General features: G+C 47.6%; 1 protein-coding gene across 5 annotated transcripts; it reads right to left on the minus strand.

Annotated features, from left to right (window-relative positions):
• Positions 1-808: 808 nt before the first annotated feature.
• Positions 809-18,611, minus strand: chd4b (chromodomain helicase DNA binding protein 4b). Of its 5 annotated transcripts, none has more exons than XM_076040751.1 (41): positions 18,339-18,610; positions 17,858-18,093; positions 17,175-17,299; positions 16,025-16,279; positions 15,791-15,906; positions 15,566-15,665; positions 15,223-15,445; positions 15,011-15,132; positions 14,798-14,918; positions 14,492-14,664; positions 13,535-13,780; positions 12,567-12,770; positions 12,258-12,469; positions 12,044-12,175; positions 11,851-11,950; positions 11,579-11,770; positions 10,596-10,796; positions 10,242-10,379; positions 9,938-10,059; positions 9,671-9,844; positions 9,438-9,579; positions 9,065-9,314; positions 8,855-8,979; positions 8,667-8,759; positions 8,422-8,563; positions 8,051-8,220; positions 7,794-7,971; positions 7,212-7,298; positions 6,190-6,281; positions 5,913-6,046; positions 5,423-5,567; positions 5,177-5,333; positions 4,459-4,544; positions 4,165-4,381; positions 4,016-4,072; positions 3,746-3,913; positions 3,537-3,645; positions 3,017-3,149; positions 2,671-2,866; positions 1,485-2,053; positions 809-1,429 (listed from the first exon to the last, which is right to left on the minus strand). In XM_076040751.1, exons 2-40 carry the CDS (start codon positions 17,919-17,921, stop codon positions 1,851-1,853), a joined length of 5,904 nt encoding a protein of 1,967 aa, XP_075896866.1. In that variant the 5' UTR covers positions 17,922-18,093; positions 18,339-18,610; the 3' UTR covers positions 809-1,429; positions 1,485-1,850. The 5 variants fall into 5 exon arrangements, with proteins under 5 accessions (XP_075896866.1, XP_075896864.1, XP_075896867.1 ...); XM_076040749.1 differs by having other exon boundaries at positions 7,782-7,971; XM_076040754.1 differs by lacking the exon at positions 809-1,429 and adding an exon at positions 2,220-2,247 and having other exon boundaries at positions 1,915-2,053; positions 7,782-7,971; positions 18,339-18,611.
• Positions 18,612-19,775: the final 1,164 nt, after the last annotated feature.

Consider the following 19,775-nt stretch of genomic DNA (forward strand, 5'->3'; position numbering starts at 1 on the left):
ACTTTGTGGAATTCTTCATCATCAACACCGTCGCGCCTTGCTCGACCCCCCCGGGGTCGGCTACTTCCGCCCCCTGCGCGGAAGTAGCTTCACTGTCAACAAACTCGAATCGTATTTTTTTTTTTTTTTTGAGTCGGAATTGCCTGTGTAAAGAAGACGAGCTGAGCTGGAGAAGTGTCTCGTAGCGGAAGGGTGAAGTGGAGAGTGCGTCAGTCAACGCAACACCTGCGTGAACAAAGTCTCCCTGGAACAACAACACAACGGAAGCGGTACCTTTCGATACTCACTGTGTGTTCTAACGCTTTAAAGGCGGTTTCTGTGGTTACAACCGTTTGTCCAGTGGGGCCGTTGTCTGCCTGTCTGTCTGCCTGTCTGTCTGTGTGGCTGCGCTGGTTTGATGGATTGTTGTCAAATTCAACTTATAGCTAAACACTTGAGTGGAAGTGATGCTAATTAATGCATTGGAAATGGAGGAACACAAAAGTCAACCTAAACTCACTGCCGCCAAAGGTTTGGAAAATCCAATTTAAAGATCTGAAAAAAGGACACGAGAGGCGATAAAAACTAAAAACTCTATTATCTGCTGTGAATGGTCTCTGGTGAAACAGTTGCAAGCTCACTTTCAGATTGATCTGTGATTCCGTCGCTACCTGAGGATGAACAAACTGCAAAATGAACTGTGGTTTTTCTAGCGTCAAGACATACAGCAGCACATTGAAGGATGATGGAATAAACTAGCTTGATCAATGTGGATGTTCTTCCGACACAAGAGGCCCTCGCAGCTGAACCAGTAGACAGAGACACCTTGGAAAGCTGTTGCATTTTTATTTGTAGTCCATAAAAACAAACAGCCATGATAAAAACAAATAATTATAATAACTCCATAATGTAAAACAGTTAAACAATATACAGTAAGAAATTAAATTAGGACTGCCGCCGCTCTCCAAAACCGTCCACATGTTATGTACCTAGAGGCTGTGAAGCGGTTGCGTGTCCGTGTTTCAGTTACTCCGAGCAGCGCGTCTGTTGGAGCAGTGGGGAACGCTGAGGTCGCCACCGGGCCAGTGCGCTGATCCAGGATCAGGTCACCTGACCACAGAGGCTGAGAGGGATGCGGGGAGGTACAAACAAACGAGAGCGACGGACAACAAACGGTCTCTGTCTGGCGGAGGTGGGTTCTGCAGTAGAGGTGCACATCAATATGCCCTAATTTACACACACGCACACACACATAGTCAGACGTACACATGACAGTTGTATGATTTTAAATTTTTTTAAAAAACAACACTTTTTCAATATGAAGGTGAGCAGACAGTAATCCCTTTAATAATTTAGTCACCCAAAAATCTTCCTGTGAAGCACCAGTAAACATTCTTTTTCTTTGTCTTCTTCCCCTTTAGCTTCCTGTTACATAAAGCAAGAACACACACTCACGCACGCACGCACGCACGCACGCACGCACGCACGCACACACACACACACACACACACACACACACACACACACACACACACACACACACGTGGCCCGGCTGTGACGACAGAACAGAACAGAGCAGGACAGGACAGGACAGGACGGGTCGGTGGAGGTTTAGCGCAGTCGACCAGTGCTCAGGTTCCAGGAGGAGAAAGTCTGAGTTCGCTCCCATCTTCAGAGCCACCGCACCTGCAGCCTGTCGCAAATCCATCCAGCAGCCCACTCGGCGTTCTCTGGTGGGGGTGGGGCGTGTGATGAGTCGTCGGGGTGCAGAACGAGGAGGTGGAGCGTGACGTCACTGTACACGGTGGGGTTTTGGGCCGTCTGCTACATGGCGGTGGGGTGAGACGGAGCGGCGGCCTTGTCTGGAGGGGTCAGCGTGGCACTTGCATCTGCTGCGGCGTCTGCGACTGGTTCTGGGAGGTGACGTCGGGCCCCCGGCTGGCTAGTCGGCTGAGGATGTTCCTCTCCGACATCTGCAGCCGCACGGCCACGGGCGGGATCCTGGCGATGGTGGCGGGGAGACGGGTGACGTCAGCCTTCATGTCGCTTAACAGTTCCTCAAGCTGCTTGAGAACTGGGGGAGATGACCGAGAATAACCTGTGAGCGCCGCTGGCGGACTGACTGAGTGTCCGGCTCAGGTTTGTTTTATGTTTGGGAATGTCTAATCGTCCAAATATTCTGAGGATGGCAAATATGAAAAGCAATAAAAACTAAAAAAAAAAAAAAAGATTGTTTTTACCATGGGGCAACATCAGTAGCTCAGCTTGCTAGCAGGTCAACAGAACACCAGGAGATTTTATCAGATGTACTTTTATACAGAAAATAGTAGCAGTCAGTTTCACATGCTTGAAAACCTATTTTGAATGTTTCGATTTGCTTATCATTTCACAAACATTTGGTGGTTTCAACTTCTCAAATGTGCCTGGAAAGATAAACCTAAAGAGTGAAAATTATTATCTGCAACTGAAATTCCTGATTGTTTCTCATGTTCTTTATTTAGCAGTTTGAACGAGGTCAACAAGTGCACTGTGGAGTGCTAAAAGGCGTTAGCAAAGGAAATAAAGGTGTGAAAGCAAACCACTGCTTCTGACAATTACACAACAGACAGGACCTTCTTCTTTCTTTCTTTTTTTTTAATTCCTGCCATGGGAAAATGCCAATCAACTACTATTGTGTCATTTTTCATTTACCTTTGTGCAGAACTGCGTTGGCCGGCTTGTTCCCAGACATGGACTCTTTGCTGAGGTGCTGGTGAGACTCAGCCAGACACTCCACCTCACTGAAGCGGGTGTTGAGGGCCATGGAGGGGTGGGCCGGGTCCTCGGTCATGTTGAGGTAAGCCGCTCTGCGAAGCTGCTCCTCGATCACCAGTGCCTGCTCCAACAACTGTGCGAGAAGCACCAGTTCCGTTATGTTTTTAAGCTGGGCCTCTTGTTGTCACTGCACCGACGGTTGAACTTGAACAAATCACACAATAGTAACGAGAGACGGAGATGTGAACAAAAAAAAAAAAAAAAGCGAAAGCGCTCGGCTCACCTTAAACCTGCGAGCTAGAAACTTGTTTTTGATCTCCAGGAAGTTCCCCCGGCTCATCTCCCCTTTGAAGGGCTCGTTGAGGATGGCAAAGCGCACGTCGTTCTGCACGTCCTGCCACCGAGCGTAGCCGTGACTGAGGCACTCGGGTCAAGTGCAACAACATCCACGTCTTTTCTTACACAGCAGGAATCTAAACCCAAGAAATAGACTCTGCATGATTCCCCCAGTGACATGTAGCATGTCGGCTAATGAACTAACCAGACAGGAGGAAAGCCTGTCCTTGGTGCTGCATCCATGTGCTTTTAAAGCCCAGTTGTGGAAATCAGCCCTTTATGATGTCACAAAATAAACAGTCCTCTGGGATTTTGGGTGGTTAGCTCTTGTCTGTTCCAAAAAGGATGTTTTTGTTTTCTAGTAAGAACAATAGATTTTAAACTCTGACTGAATGAATGACTATCAGGCAGGCAGGCAGTTTCACAGCATGAGGGAGTTCTGACTGGTTAATCCCTCCTGAGGATACTGAATGATGCCGGCAAGGAGCCAATAGTCGTGGCGGCGGTGCCAAATCTCAAAGGTCTTCTTGGTGACGGTGGCTGCCCTCTCCTCGTTCTGCCACAAGGAGTGAAGCTCTGGGAAAAGAAAACAAACAAAAAAACAGGTCAAATTGAAGACAAAACAAAGAGAGACAAAATTTAAAAAAAATACCTGCGTGTGTGCGTAGCCACTCACCTGTGAATCCTCCGTCGGCGATGTTGAACATGAACCTCTGCTTGGTTGTTTTCTTCTTCTCCTCGCCGACGTTGACCGTGGACACGGCCGCCGCTCCGTCCTTGGCGCTCTCGCCGTTCTGAAGCTTCCCCGGCTCGTCCACTTTCACGCTGTCCTCCTCTTTTGGCTCTGCACGGAGGAGGACGACCACACACTGTGAAATCTTTTCCTCCTGGGGAAGAGCGACAGGATTGGACCTTCCAGCCTCGCGAGCGCCGACGTGCACCTCACCTTTCTTGTCATCTGCTGGCGGACTCGTGTCCATCTTCTCGTCTTTTCCTCCATCAGCTGAGAAGGAAAGCAAAGGAAATTTTTGTGTTATGGTAAGAAGGGAGGAGGAGGAGAAAGGGGGGGGGGGAAGTTTCACCACACTTTCTCACCGTCATTGTTCTTGCCGTCCGATTCTTCACCTTTGACCTCAGCGGTCGCCTCCTTCTCCGTCGCTGAAGTCTTCTTCTCCTCCTCCACCTCCTTCTCTTTGCCCGCCTCTCTGCTCACTGCCTCCGCCTCTTTCTCCTCCTTCCCTCCGGCAGCGACCGCGTCGTCTTTGCTCTCCGCGGCGGGGGATTTCTCAGGCTCGTCTGGTATTTCGATGACCTTCGAGTGGGAGAGGAGTGATCTCACGCAAGTCGAATCAGAGGAACCACACTGAAAACCCAAAGAACGGGACTCACCTCTGAATCGTCCACCTTCTTGGCGCCTTTGCCGTCTTCGCTCTCCTTCTTTATGTCGTCCTTGTCCTCTGATTTTGACAAATCCTCTGAAATCACAGCACCCACATGCCAAAATAAAACAGGATATTATAACAATGTGTCAGATCTGTGGTTATTATATCATTGATACGTTTTTTTTTATTTTATTTCATTTCATTCTGTAAACATATTGGTTTTATATCTTTTTTGTATTTTCTCTTCCTTTGTGCAAGCCAACAAAGTCTTCAAAATGTAACTGTTTGCATAATGACAGAGATCTTGAATCTTGAAATATAAATACTACAATTTAAATATATGCATTTGTAGCACCGCAGAGTAAAAGTTGACTTTGAACAATCCTGTGTAAAAAGACAATGTACTTTTGTCTCATTTAAAATAGTAATTTAGCCCAAAGTTCCCTAAAAACTAAAACTCCATGACACAACTTTATCCCCTTCTTCTGGCCATGGGAGTAATTATACAAATATACAACTACTATAGCTGCGTTTCCATAACTGTTTTTCTAAAATTTCAACAAAGTACAATTGCGATGACATAAAAACGTGGGTATAGAGCAGCAGTAGTAGTCTGAGCACCCAACTGTCTCAGTACAGAATGTCAATCTGTCATAACATATTATTCTGCTTGTTGTTTCATTGATGCAGGACTAAACACGGGGCGTCTGTGCATGCCCGTCTACCTGGGATGGGAGTGTTGGGCTGTGTGTCCGCTGGGGTGCCAGTAGAGGGCGTCTTTGGGTCCTCGCCCGCTGCCAGAGCTGCAGCTCTCTTGTTCTCCTCCAGCTCTGCCATCCAGGGCATTGACCACTGGCCGTTGACGTGCTCGAACTCCTGCACCTGCAGACAAGGTGCAGGAGTCGGTGACTCTCTAGTTGACTTCTCACTCACCCGTGTTTGTTTCCGCGCCGTCTTCCCCGATCTCGTACCTTTTTCCTGATGAGCGACATCACTCCGATGCGCGTGAGCACGTGCTGCCTGGACAGGCCCTCGCGTGGAACGCCGTCTGCAAACGTCTCGGCGCCATCGGCCCCCGGTTCGCAGAGGTGACGCATGAACAGGGACACGTAGGCCCTGCAAACATGCAGGTGGAAGGAAAGGATTGCAAAAATGCCCATATGTCTTTTAAACTAGTTGGAGGGATTTTTGTTTGAAATGAGATGACAAATATGGACCAGAATCCTCATATTGCAAAACTACATGTCATGACAACGGCATCTATGTTCTGATTTTATGATTTTTAGTGTAGCTGAAATCACCAAAATGTGGAAACAGAGAAAATCAATGTAGGAAATTTGCTCAAAAATAAATAAAATTTGATCATTGTGAAGGTTTTTGTACATGTTTTTTTTTCTCTTCTTCGATATTCTGCATCAATAACGTTTTTGTCCGATCAAGCAGAAAACTGTCAAGACTCACTTAAACTCTTTCTCAGACTTCCCTCGCAGGTCCCTGACCAGCCACTGGTTGGTGAAAGCATCCTGGGGCGGCATCCCATAACGCATCACTGCATTCAGGAAGGCCTTCCTCTGCCGCGCATTGAAACCCAAAACCTGACCGATGACAAAGGACAGGTCAAGATTATACACTTCCAGAAATGACCGTATCTGATTCGCCTTCAGTAAGAAGTCACATCTATCGTTCTCACTAACACAATAACTTTTTAATATTTCTTTTTTTATCTTCAGGGTCTCACCTCAATGTTCCCGCCCACTCTGGCCAGCAGTGGAGGTAGAGGTTTGTCCCGGTCGTTCCGGAGTCCTTTACGGTTCGGTCTGCGGGCATTTGCTTGAGAAAAAAAAGTAAAAAGGTGAATCAACCTGTCTGTTTAGAGTTTGTAAAAAATAACATGTTACCCTGGAACACAAAAATTTAATGTTGGTACGTTTTCAAGTGTGCCCTGAACATTCTAAGTGTTGCTCTGTGAAGACGTACCACTCAGGGATCCTCCTGTCACTTCCTCACAACCTCACAGCTCTCTTGCAGCTCTACACGCTTTCAGGACAATTTACAGCTGAAAGCGCTTCCGTTGCACTCTTCATTTATTGAAACCGATTCAATCAGCATCCAAATACAAGTGAACCAACCCGTACAAAGCATTTCCTTTTATTGATTTGTACTGACAAAGAAAATGCAACACGATAAAACTTTTCAAGAACTTAAAAAATATTTGTATAAATTAATAGAACGGAACAGGGTTGTTGTTTTTTTTAAACTACTCTCAGCCAAACTTCATGGAAAATGTCTGAACAACTCAACACTTAATGCCATGTAAACAATCAATTAAGAGAGAAAGAACACAGTTCAGACAGCTTGGAAACTGCCATTTGTTTGAACGTCATTTTGTTTGTTCTCAACAATGAATTTCAGTTTCTCTGCTTTGTTCTTTCTTTTCTTCTCCTTCCTCTGCCTTTGCCTTTCTTTTCTCTTCGCCCTTCTTTCCTTTCTCCCTTTCCTTTTCTTTTTGTGGGACATACAGATGACGCAGATACAATTGGTTTTATAGGTGTAGTTCAGGTTGGCAGTGAGCATATCGTAGCTCTCGTCTGAATCTGAATAAATATCTGTATGGGGGGGGTTGAGAGGAAGTTAAGCAACAGCGGGACTGCAGATCACACATTCACACACATTCCGAAAGACATGGATGAGCGTGTGGCCTGTCTCGCTCACCCTCCCCCAACAGCCTCCCCCGAGTCTTATCACCGATGAGCCCCTTACCCTCACTGCGTTCATCAAAGTCCTCGTCACCTTCCTCCGAGGCCACGGAGTAATCCGACTGGTTGTCCGACTGGTCCTCCTGCCAGTCTGAGAGCGGCAGAGGGAGAAGACAGTTAAAATCCACTGTCATTGCTGTGGTGCAGGACAGGGAGCCTTTTCTGACTGACTGAATTGTTTTTTTGTTTTTTTTAGCTAATTGTTACCAAATCAATCAAGAAAGAGACATTTTTCAACTAGGAAAGTACATAAAACCTTTGACCTTTTCTTAAGTTAAATAAGCTGGCAAGATAATAACAAAGAATAAAAAAACTAAAAAACAAATCTAACCAAACAACAAATTACTGTCACAATGATACATTCAATTTTTTTTTAACTACTATTTAAATATCGGTGTAAGAGATAAGACAGAACTGTAACATTCATTTGTTTTACTACACAAATTGAACTGAATGCCATGAGTTCATGGACTTCTATCACACGTAGTTTGGACAAACAAGATCCAGCACCAGCACGGCACGGCACGGCACGGCACACACAAACATAGAGAGGTTGCATGATGTTGTTCTGTACCCTGTCTAATACCTCGTTCCTCCTGGGAGCCATCATTGTAGTTGACTGGCTTACGGGTTCGTTTGCCCTTTCCCAGGTTGCGAGCGAGATCCTCCTGCTGCTGCTCGTAGTGGTGACGCAGCAGCTTCTCCCAGTAGTCGGGATCGACGCTCTCCTCCTGCTTGATCACCTCCCTCTCCACCTCCTCCTCCTTCACACAACAAAATGTTCAGCCCAACGTCTGTGTGCGTGCAAACGTTACCTCGGCGCGATTCGCAGTCAAGTCCCACCTCGTCTTCTTCGTCCTTGACCACGTACTGAGCCACTTTGAAGGAGCTGAGGTACTCGTTCATGCTCTGGAGCTCGGTGTCATCCGTCGCGTCTTGATTCCGGTCGAGCAAACGGTCAATGGCGCGGTCGTCGTAGTGGATCACGCTGCTGTCGTCCTCCTTGTTGTCCCCTGAGAGCACAAGAGATGAAATGCAACCAAATCCAACACCAGACTGAGACTGAGCTCCACATTAAGCTCCAGTTTGCCAGGGATCTTCAAACCTTCAAAATGACCACGGCCAAAGATAGAAATCCTGTAAAGCTGCATCATCATAAAGGATTAGGATGAACTCTGAGCACAGAAGTGTCCAAAAGTGGGAAAAATTCACACCTTCTCCAATTTCATCCTTGAACAACTCTTCGGTTCCAAACTTGAGGATGTCATCGAGCTCCTGCTTGGACATGGAGCCCGTCTTGGAACCAAGACCTGGTCGCACCACTAAATGCGTGAGCATCATTTTCTTCTTTGCCACCTGGTTCAAAGGAGTGAAAGACAAACCAGCAGTGAGCAGGTCATCACGAGGAAACACGACACGAGGTCTTTGAGATTGACTGCGGCATTGGCTTTTCGCAGACCTGTGTGATTCTCTCCTCCACAGAAGCTTTGGTGACAAAGCGATAAATCATCACTTTCCTGTTCTGGCCAATACGGTGAGCTCTGCTGAAAGCCTTCGGTGGTGCAAACAGAACAGTGCGTGAGTCGGCACCGGTCATTCCTTTGCAATCAAAATGCGACGGCGACGCAGCTGCTGAGTTCCACTTACCTGGATGTCGTTGTGGGGGTTCCAGTCAGAGTCGTAGATGATGACGGTATCTGCAGAAGCCAGATTGATGCCGAGGCCACCGGCTCTTGTCGAGAGGAGGAAAGCAAACTGGGGAGCACCGGGAGCTGTTCAGATGAAACAAGACAAAAATTAAAACAGAGATAGACGGTGAGGACGCAGAGCAAGCTGTCAAAACAAATGGAGTCTCACCGTTGAAGCGGTCGATAGCTTCCTGCCTCATGTTGCCGGTGACTCCTCCATCGATCCTCTCATACTTATAGCCCTCATTCTCCAGGAAGTCCTCCAGCAGGTCCAGCATTTTGGTCATCTGCGAGAAGACCAGAACCCGGTGGCCGCCCTCCTTCAGCTTCCTCATCATCTTCTGGAGCAGCGTGAGCTTCCCCGAGGACTTGGTCAAGGCGTTGCCTTCATACATGCCGTTTGGAAGCTTGGGAGCCTCCTGCAATAAGAAAATGAAAAAGCAAATTGGAATAAAAGTGGCTGCGTAAATGTCAGCTTTCGTCAACCGCACGCAAGCAGACGAGACTGTCATGAAATAGAGTGAGAAGGAAGCGAGGCGTACAGTGGCGGCTGTAGGGAAGAGGTAGGGGTGGTTGCAGCACTTTTTCAGGTCCATCACCACGTTGAGCAGCGACACTTGGTTTCCTCCTCCTCGGGTGTTCAGGGCCTCAAAGTTCCGCGTGAGGATGAACTTGTAGTACTTCCTGAGCTCAGAGAAACAAACAAAATTAATATACATGTTCATGGAAAATAAATTTTATTTTAGGCATGAAGGGATTGACTCAGCGATATTACTTCTGCATGGGGCTAAGCTCCACTCTGACAATGAGCTCCGTCTTTGATGGCATGTGTTTGAAAACGTCGGCTTTCAGCCTCCTAAGCATGTGTGGTCCCAACATGTCGTGGAGCTTCTTGATCTGGTCCTCCTTGGCAATGTCTGCAAACTCTTCCAGAAACCCCTCCAGGTTGCTGCACAAATAAATGCACCAGCGTGGAGAAGTTGTTGGTGGTGGTGGTGGGGTCACTGTAAAAAGGCAGTAACCTCATATGGCGGCTACTCACTTGAATCTCTCCGGGGTCAAGAAGTTCAGCAGGTGGAAGAGCTCCTCCAGGTTGTTCTGAAGAGGAGTGCCGGTCAGCAGCAGCTTGTGTTGCAGAGGGTAGTTGTTCAACACGCGAAAGAACTAAAAACAGGAAGACAGAGGCAGAGCAGAAAGGACAATTTATGCCAAGCAAATATTGCATTGTTAAAATAATTGGGAGAACTAAGTATGTGTCATTTAAAACAAGAGATGTTGATTTTAAGTGTGAAGTTTTGCAGAAAGCGCAGGGAAATAGCTTTGACAACAGTGTTTCACGTCATCACCTTGGACTGGTTATTTTTGAGTCTGTGAGCCTCGTCCACAATCAGACAGGCCCACTCAATAGAGCCCAGCACAGCCTGGTCAATGGTGATCAGCTCATAGGATGTCAGTAGGACGTGGAACTTGACCGTGGAGTCTTTCTGCAAAACACATCAAAATAGATATTGGCAAAACAGTCGGTTCAGTTTGGTCAAAACCTTTTGCATCTTTATTCTTTTTGATGGACGACAAAGTCAAAAATGTGTGGGTGGCTACTCACAAATATACAAACGGGGTTACTTGTAGGTATACTTTGTATTTTTGTCTTTTCATGATTTTTCACTGTGCCACCTTTCACATTGTTTCGTTTTCATTACCTTCATTTTGGAGGCCTTTTTCCCTCCACGGATGGCATTTCCCTCAAAGGAGAATTCGTTCTCCCGGATGACAGCCCTGCTGTCCTTGTCCCCGATGTAGGTGACCACGTACATGTCGGGGGCCCACATCTCAAACTCCCGCTCCCAGTTGATGATGGTGGACAGGGGAGCGCTGACCAGGAAGGGACCTTTGGAGTGACCCTGCAACCACGGCACGCGCAGTCAAGAGTCGCACTAGCGAGATGCTAGCGCTGATGCTACAAAGTCATTGGTCATCTTTTCATTCGCTTTCACATGTGCAAGTCAGGGCAATTTGCTCTTAACCGGCCAGTTGCACAAACTTTTAATGTCATCAAATTAAACTAGGGCTGTCAAACGATTAATCTTTTTTAATCGCGATTAATTGCAGAATCTTCTTAGTTAACTGTGATTAATCGTGCTTTGAATTGCATGTGTAAAATTCTGTTATTTAGCATTTTAAGGCAGTTTTAAAGCATAATGTAAAGCATTTCTTACCAGAAATCGGCCAGAGGAGCCGACTACTGGTTAGTAAAAGGGACAAAAAGGCTTACGGCGGGCCGGGTTGGTGTGTTTAGACACCCAAAACCCCACCCCCGGCCCCGAAGCCAGCCCGCTCTGTTGCTCTCTTTCACATGCATGTGTGTGTGTGTGCGTACCTGTGTTTGTTTGTTTTCATCTCTACGCACTCTGTTTAGATACTGACAAATATAGCATGCACAAATCTGATCGCATTTGTCAATTGCGGTATTTTGTGGATGCTAAAGTGTTGTCTTATCCTGCCTTTAGGATAGAGCTCCTTACTTTGAACTCATCCCCTTCTGATGGACAAAGTTTCTGTCTGTCACATGTCTGAAACCCTGCCTCCCTTCTGATTTAAAGGGGGAGGGGCAGACTGGACAAAACATAAAAGCAGCATTCCTGCTGACTCTGGCTGGCATGATGATCACTCGCATCACTCTCACCTCCTTGTAGAGTGAGTAGAGAAAGACGACCGTCTGAACCGTCTTGCCCAGACCCATCTCATCGGCCAAGATGGTGTCAGTGGCCTGAGCCCAAGAGAACCTCAACCAGTTCAATCCCTCCAGCTGGTAGGGGTGCAGGGTGCCGCCCGTGCTGTCCAGGTAGTCGGGCTGCCGGTCAAACTTGATAGTGGGCTGAGGAGAAGGAAAGCAAGAGGGATCTTAACTGAGCGTCCATCCTGATTTGTTGCTGTTGCTGTTGTTGTTTAACTTACATCCACAACGGGATTAGCAGGCGGCCGCTCTGCCTTCTTGACTTTGACTGTTTTCTTCAGCTTCTTACCAGGTCGGCCCTCCTCACCCACCATCAGCTCTCTTCAAATTAAAAATGTGACAGTGAGCGACAGATATTTGATTTGTATTTAAAGTAGACATGTCTACTGTGTGTGCGCGTGTATTTATGCCAACCTGTGATTCCAGTACGTCTGCTTGAAGGTGTCAAACTCTGGGATGTCCATGTCCTCACTCTCCCAGGTCGACTGGTCATACGGCAAGTCTCTCCATTTAATCAAGTAATGCACATTATTCTTTTTGTCAACGCTGTCGGGAAAAGGAATACAGAGGAAAATAAGGTTCCAAACTTGAGTTGAGCTGCATTAATTCAATTGTGCGTGTGTCTTACCTGTGGTTGAGCATGCGGTGGATCATCAACCATTCCATCTTGACTCCGTAACGGTGAAACTCCTCTTCCATGTGGACAAAGAGGGGGTCTTTGTTCTTCCTCTTTGTGCTCTTGTCGTCGTCGCCCTCCCCTCCAAAATCTGCAGGTGGTGGCTCGTCCATGTCAGTCTTTCTCTGGTAGTTGCGGAACATCACCTGACAGTTGAGCTCCAACTGAGGACCAAACAGCAGGTTTGAGTGAGTGTCCCATAAGGTGCTTGGAAAAACCCAAAAATAAAAATGGTGGAGAACAAAGAAAAAAGTCTCTGACCTGCAGCTCCAGCACCCAGGAACAGTGCCAGTAGGACATGTTGCACCATTTGACGAAGAACTCCCTTTCCCTCCGGCCTACCAGAGGCGGGGGGTCGGGAGCGTCGGCAGGGAGGTCAGCAGGTCGGGGGACGGGTGTGGATGCAGGAGGCTCCCCCCATCGCCATGTTATGACCTTCTGGACCTTGCCCTTCATCGGTGGACACTGTTCAGAGAGAAAACATCTCTTAGGAGGTTGTTGTACAAAAGCAATTTGGCAGGAATGAACATCAGTCTTCCAACAGAAATACAGAAACAGTAAAAAAACAGACTGAGCAAGCTAAACAAAAAACAGTTGATAAGGGCGCTGACGAAAATTAATACCATCATGAATAATAGTAGGCACTCGATCTATGCATTAGAGGTGTTCAGATGGAGCAGACACTGAGAGGCTAAAATTAAGACAGAGATGTACACAAAGTCATTCCTGCCTGCTGCCATGAGGCTTTTTAAAGATCAATAATGTGCAACACCAGATTTGATCCCGTGATATGCAATTCCAATCTCAACTTGGTTATTTTCAACCCCCTAAATAATGCAATTGTGCTGTGGTAACTTAGCCTTAACTGCTTTAATACTTTTTACTATGTTCATTGAGCTTTTCCACTCATTGTTCGTGTGATTTGTGACTTTGACAGTTTTACGGATCTGGAGACTTGTTGTCTATTGATTTGTATGTGGTTGAGTGATGCTGCATTTCTTTCATGGATTGAACAAAGTATCTTGTTCTTGTTCCAACAACTGTGTAATTTTCTGGGGCATGAAATAGCGCCATAATTCTAACTAAATAATGACCTTTTTAAAAAAATAAAAAAAAATAAAAAAAAATTAAGAGACAAGATGCACAAGATGGACTCTGGTCCAAAGGCGCATCCACGTGAGTGAGCACACGCACGTGCAGTCGCTTATGCACCGGTGCACAGCGTTCACCTTGCAGCGGGGGCAGATCCACTCTCCATTAGGGATTTCAGGGAGCGGAGGGTTGAGGCAGTGGATGTGGTAGGAGGAGGGGCAGGTGTCACAGCACAGCAGCTCTCCTCCGTCCTTGCACACCCGGCAGAACTCGATGTGGTGGTCGTCCTCCTCCTCCACCCCCTCGTCCCTCCTGTCGTCCTCGTCCTCCGCCTCTGCCTCTGAGAAATCGTCCCTGGCCTCCCACTGGATGCCCTCCTTCTCCTGATGGCGGGCATTGCAGGCGGCAAGGAGCAGTGTCCGTGCGTGTGTATGCACGTGCATGTGTGTGCGTGTGCGTGTGTGTGAGTGTGACAGAGAGAGAGAGAGAGAGAGCAAGTGGGGGAGAGGGCAAACAGACCAGGGAGGTATGCGGAGCACGGTGGAGAGAAAAAGGGAGGGGTGTTGGGGGGGTGTGCATTGCATGCGTGTACATATTTTGAGCATGGTGGAAGGGGGAGGGGGGCAAAGAGGGGGAGGACATTAGTGGGAGGGGGGTGGGACAAGAAGAGGAAATGTACGGTTGGCGGGGGCAGGGGTTGACGGGGGAAATCGGAGAGCGTGACATATGGAGAAGGAGCGAACAGAGAGCATAAACATTATTTGAATGCTATTTAACAACACAAGCACAATATATTTTGACTATGTTGTGATTATTTAACAGGGTAGGACAAGCAGAGCATCATTATACAGACACCCAAAATGCTGGCAGAGTCATCTCTCACACTATCTCTAAGCCCAAATACAAATACAGAGCTGAGTAGTTTCTGAATGACTTCAATACATCAGATTGTATGTTGATTTGCAAGTAATGGCAATTGGATACGTGGAGACATGTGCAAAAACACCACATGTGTACCATAATAATAACAGGTATCATAAGGCCCTAAGCTATCTTCCCACTGCAACACAGAGATGAGAGCTTCTGACACTCACACAGTGTGGGCAGCTCCACTTGCCCTCGGGTGCTTTCTCCATGTCGGGGTCCAGACACACCATGTGATAAGCTCTGGGACAGGTGTCACACAAGATGATCTCGCCGCCTTGCTGGCACACCTCGCAGTAATCCTGGTGGTCTGTCTCATAGCCGTCGCCGTCCTCCGTCTCCACTGAGAGACCATGAGCAAAGAAAAATTCAATTCAGACATTAGGCGCAAGCCAGGGACATGATCTTGATTGTGGCTTGCTAGGGCTGCTTCTGATAACATTCCGGCTTTTGAGCTTCCATTTTACAATGCAAACCTTTCTTCTTTTTCTTTGAACTTTTGGGTTTCTTCTTGGGTCGGCTGCCGCGATTGGAGCCATCGGACACTGAGAAATTCTCGTCAAAGTCGCTGTCGGCATCGGGCTCATCTTCATCGCTCTGGTGGAGACAACACACAAGCATTAAACAAAGCATAGAGAGAAACAAAAAAGCAAAGAGTAAAAAAATCAGATGTAGAAGAAGTATCTCACTGATGAGCGCTTCCTCTTGCTGTTGAGACCCCCGAGTTTGATCTTTAGCGGCGCCACCTTCTTGGGTTTGGGCTTAGGGAGAGCCTTAGATGCAGGCTTTGACTTTTTGCGAGCGTTTGGACCTAACGGGACAAAGAAGAAACAGAGCTCAGGAAAGGTGAGAGAACAAAACCACCAACAAATATTCAAAATGTCACAGATTCTCACTTTACCTTTGCCCTCTTTGGTCTTGGCCTTGCGGAGTGGAGGTGCAGGCGGCGGCGGGGCTGCTGCAGGTGCGGGAGTAGGGGCGGTGGCGGCAGCAGCAGGTGCAGCAGGTGTGGGAGGAGCCACCATGGTGCTCTCTGTGCCACCTTCTGTCCCAGCCACTACCATGTTCTCCACAGCGGCAGCGACGTTGGCTGCTGCCAGGGCAACGTTAGCGGTGGCGCAACCCTGCAAAAAAAAAACATGTCAGATTCTGTCTTACAATATTAAATTGGAATAAAAGGGGTGGCAACTAATGAGAAAAGCTTCATTCTATTATGGCACTTAAAGCTCATATAGCCATAATACCTTTAGAGGATTGTTGATGCTGAATTCTCTCCACTTTGCCATCATTAATGTCATCATCTTGGACACAGCAATTTTGGGGTTTTTAGCGGCAATTAGCGGCCTGACAACACAATGTACAGTATATATTGAAGAAATCGAGTGTTAATCACCTTATTTTGTTTATATAAATGCATTATCTCTACATTACAATGAACACACAATATTATATTTTCCGTTTTCCCTCACCTGACAAACTGGCTGAAGGCCTTGTAGTTAGTGAGGGAGCTGTAGTCTTCCTGAGTAAAGATGTGGTCAATGTCTTTCATGCCCCAGGTCTCCAGCAGTTGGGCGGAGCTTTTGGGCTAAAGGCGGGGGCCACAGTTTTAAAAAGAAGAACAAAAAGAGAGAAATTACTTTTCACCACACTGCTAGTAGAACGTACGAGCCGATCTGTGGATGGATGAGTAGCGTTGTTGTCACCTGGCAATCGTCGTCGTCATCCTCCTCATCCTCTGGTTCAGGTTCCTTGCGCTTGCTCTTTGAGCTGGACGAGCCTCCTTTCTCTGCGGCGGCGCCACCTTTCTTCTTGTCTTTGGCAGAGCTGGAGCGTTTCTTCTTCTTCCTCCCCGGGGCATAATCACTCCCGTCACTCTCCGACCGCATCCCTCCTTCATCTGCATCTCTATCTGCCACGTCAGCTCCAAGCTGGTGTTCTGGGGAGCTGACTGGAAACTCCTGCAAGACACATGCCATTCTATTGCAGACTACAGGTGGATGCTGGTGCTTCTGAACCTCTTGCTTATTTCGGACGGTAACTAATTAAAGTTCCATCCTTTGTATTGTAATTAACAACCATAATTAATCGCAACTAAGAGGGGAGACTCATCCAGTAAGTAACAGGCTCGTTAAGTCACAGCATTGATGAAAAAAAACAAAAACTGATGCATCAAGAGGAACGCTGGGAATAGAGGGTGGTGTAGGGGCTGCAGCAACCCCTACTGGTGACGTGCTGAAGCTACAAAGCAACAAAACATTTTTTTTAACTTGTCAAAACATTAGTTTTATATTTTTTTGAATCAAATTAAACATTTACGCATCTCCTATTCTGACATTGAAAGAGTTGTAAATGTAAAAAACATAAAAAAACAGCCTTACAGGACAGGCGCAATAGCTGAAAGACTGCTGGAGAATAGTGACTGTAATGATGATATATTATTTTAAATCAATCAATAATCTACTTATAAATCAAAACATATGGCCATATGTGATAAATAGTTACATACATTATTACATTCGAAATTAAACTAATGATACAAGACTAGGCCTATATTGCTTAATTTACTACACACAATGAATGGATTACCTATTTTGGCTAAGAATAGATACCACTTAAAATAATCACGAATTTGATAATTTTATTTTATTTTATTTTTAAAAATGTTTTATAGGTATGTTGAAATAAACAAAACACACACACACTGGCTGAAACGCTCTTCATCTTATTGTGCCTATTTTTGGGCGGGTGTTTCCGCACCCACGTGGGTGAGTTTCCAAAACAATGTCCACAAAGCCACATTTCAAAATAAAACGCGAGGAAGCGCCAAACACACGCAGAAACACACGCACACACCTCTCTGGCGGGTCTCTGTCTCTTGCTGCTCTTGCTGTCTCGGCTGCTTTTTTTCGCCTTCTTCTTCTTCTTGGACTTGGGCACCTCGTCCACGTCCGACAGCACATTCTCCAGCTCGTCCTCACCTGCGGACGACACGCCTTCGCTTAGCGGAGACACAACGGAGATGCGGGCGTCACTGTCGGTCAAGATCACCGCTGCAGGGCCGGGAGGGAGGGCGGCGAGGTGGGGGTGGGGGGTGGGAGGGTGTGTGTGTGTGTAACAGACCGCGCGCTGGCACTGTGCGCCAGTACTCGTGCACGCCCGCGCGCTCACATACACACGCGCACGCACGAGAGAGAGAGAGAGAAAAAAATAATACCGAAAGAAAAAGCGCAGATTTTGAACTTGTTAAAAAAAAACAACAACAACCAAACTTTCAGAGTGCCTTTCGCACTCGAAAAGTGAAGTGATGCTCGCGAGGGGTGAGACGGCGCTGTCGGCACTTTATTGTGACAAGTTAGCTTCCTAGCTTGTCCACCACCGCGGTGACGGACAGTCGAGCCGACTACTCCCGCGGCTAGCGCCTGGCTAACGTTAGCCTCGGTGAGCTCGAGTGACGGGCGGAGGGTGGGGAAGTGATGGACCTTCGTTCGTCGCGGGGGTGGGTGGGTGGTGTCGGGGAGAAGAGGAAGGCGTCTTACCGTGGAGAAGTGGGTGCTCGTCCGCCACTCCAAAGTCCTCCCTGTCATCCTCGCTGCCCGACATTTTCGCCCCCCAGGCGCTTTAATTCCGCTGCTGCTCGCTGGTGGAATTAATCCCCCCCCTCCACTAAACCTTGCTCCTTGGTGGCGAGGGAGGAGGGAAAATGACGTGGGACTACTGCTGCTGGAGAATGGACCGGGGGTGTCCAGGAAGGGTGGGGGCGGCGGGTGCTGAGCTGAGGGGAGGAAAATTAAATAAATAAAATGGCACTGCTTGGCAGCTATTCCCTCCACCGTTGTTTATTTCCGCAAATTACAGCTCACCTGCACATTCGAAGGGAAAAGTTGGGACAACTACACGTCATGTTGTGACATTATTCTGTTGTCAAGTGTGTCATTATTTCAAATGTGAGCGGCAAACTGCGCCCTGTCCTGTCAAAACAGCGAATCTGGGGAGAAAGTTGAGGGATTGAAAGCCTACCTTCACACGTTAGAAACTTGCTGTAGTGCGCGTGACAGTCCCGGGTCGAGGTGTGCTCTCGCTCTCTCTCTCTCTCCCTCTTTCTCTCGGTGGAGGAATTGATTCAAGTCAGCGTGTTGACATTCAGCTCTTAATTATGACAACGCGGCGGAACCAATAATCGGAGAATTTTGAGTGGGGGGGAAACGAGCCGTCACCGACCCAAAACACGCCGCACCGTCCCCCTCGTCTTCTTCCCCCTGCCTCACGCGCCTGGCTTAGCTAACAACCTCGCAAACACACAAAGGGGGCAGACATCCCATAATAACCCGCCCCCCCTCCCACACTCGTACAGGACTCTGCATAGTTACCTCGCAACGGACAGACCATAATACTCCGCCGTGCCCCCACCCCCTCTCTGTCGCGCGCGCGGCCGCACGCGCACGCACGCACGCACACCAGCGCCACTAGACACGCATGCACCGAGCTCATCGCATGCACGCTCTCCTTCCCCTTTCGCGCGAGCGAGCGGTCCCAACTCCCCTTAGCAACCTCGTTGTCATGACGACGCCCCCCCACTCCCGCGCGCTCCCCGGCAGACCATAATACTCCAGCGGTGGCAGCATACATCCCATAATATGCAACTCCTAAAAAGAATGGAGGAGGAAAAAAAAAATACCACTTGCACTCTCTCCAAGGGAGCTCAGGTCCACGAGAGACATACCATAATACTCAGAGAGCGTCCACCTGAGAGTGAGGATGACTTTTTGCTCCTGCAGGATGTATGGAACAGGTAGTCGGCAGGGCTGCCAGTGTTGGAGGGCAGGGCAGCCAGGCCCTCTCAGACTGCTGGAGCACCAGTTCCATGTGTGTCAGACCACACAGACACCAGCACCTGTGAGAGCGTCTAGGCCGAGGCCGAGGCCTCCGACAAAAACACTCCAACTACTAGGGCGTAAACGTGCCGCTTTTATTTCCACGGACCAAAGGGGGAAAAAATGCCTCGATTTGATCGTCCGTGTTATGTTGAGTCATGTAAGAGCGACGGTGGCCAGTGTGTTTGCCAAGAGTCTCATTGAAACAACACGACTCCGGGTTTATTATGACACCTGTCGTAACAGTGAAAGTTTCATTTGACAGACTGCCACATCAGGAAGCAATGCAGTACAACTTACCACAAAGAAGCCACATCAAGTGCACTTTGCATTTACACTGCATGTCAAAATATAGAGGCTTGCTTTACAGTGTTTTACTCAAAATACAAGGCACATCTCGTGTGTTTTCATTTGACCTCGGCAGACTTTGGTTTCGTTCATTCTGCCATTTCAAAGTAAAAGCACTTTGTTGTGCAACAACTTAAATATAAAAGTAGGGCCTGAAAGCAAAATGTCAGCCCCATTACTTTTAAGCATGCACAATTTCCTCCACATGTCATTCCACATACGTATCCTAGTATAG

This window comes from Nelusetta ayraudi, unplaced genomic scaffold (genome assembly GCF_046127955.1).
Source record: "Nelusetta ayraudi isolate G7.1 ecotype Tasmania unplaced genomic scaffold, CSIRO-AGI_Nayr_v1 ptg000063l, whole genome shotgun sequence".
Lineage (NCBI taxonomy): Eukaryota > Metazoa > Chordata > Actinopteri > Tetraodontiformes > Monacanthidae > Nelusetta > Nelusetta ayraudi.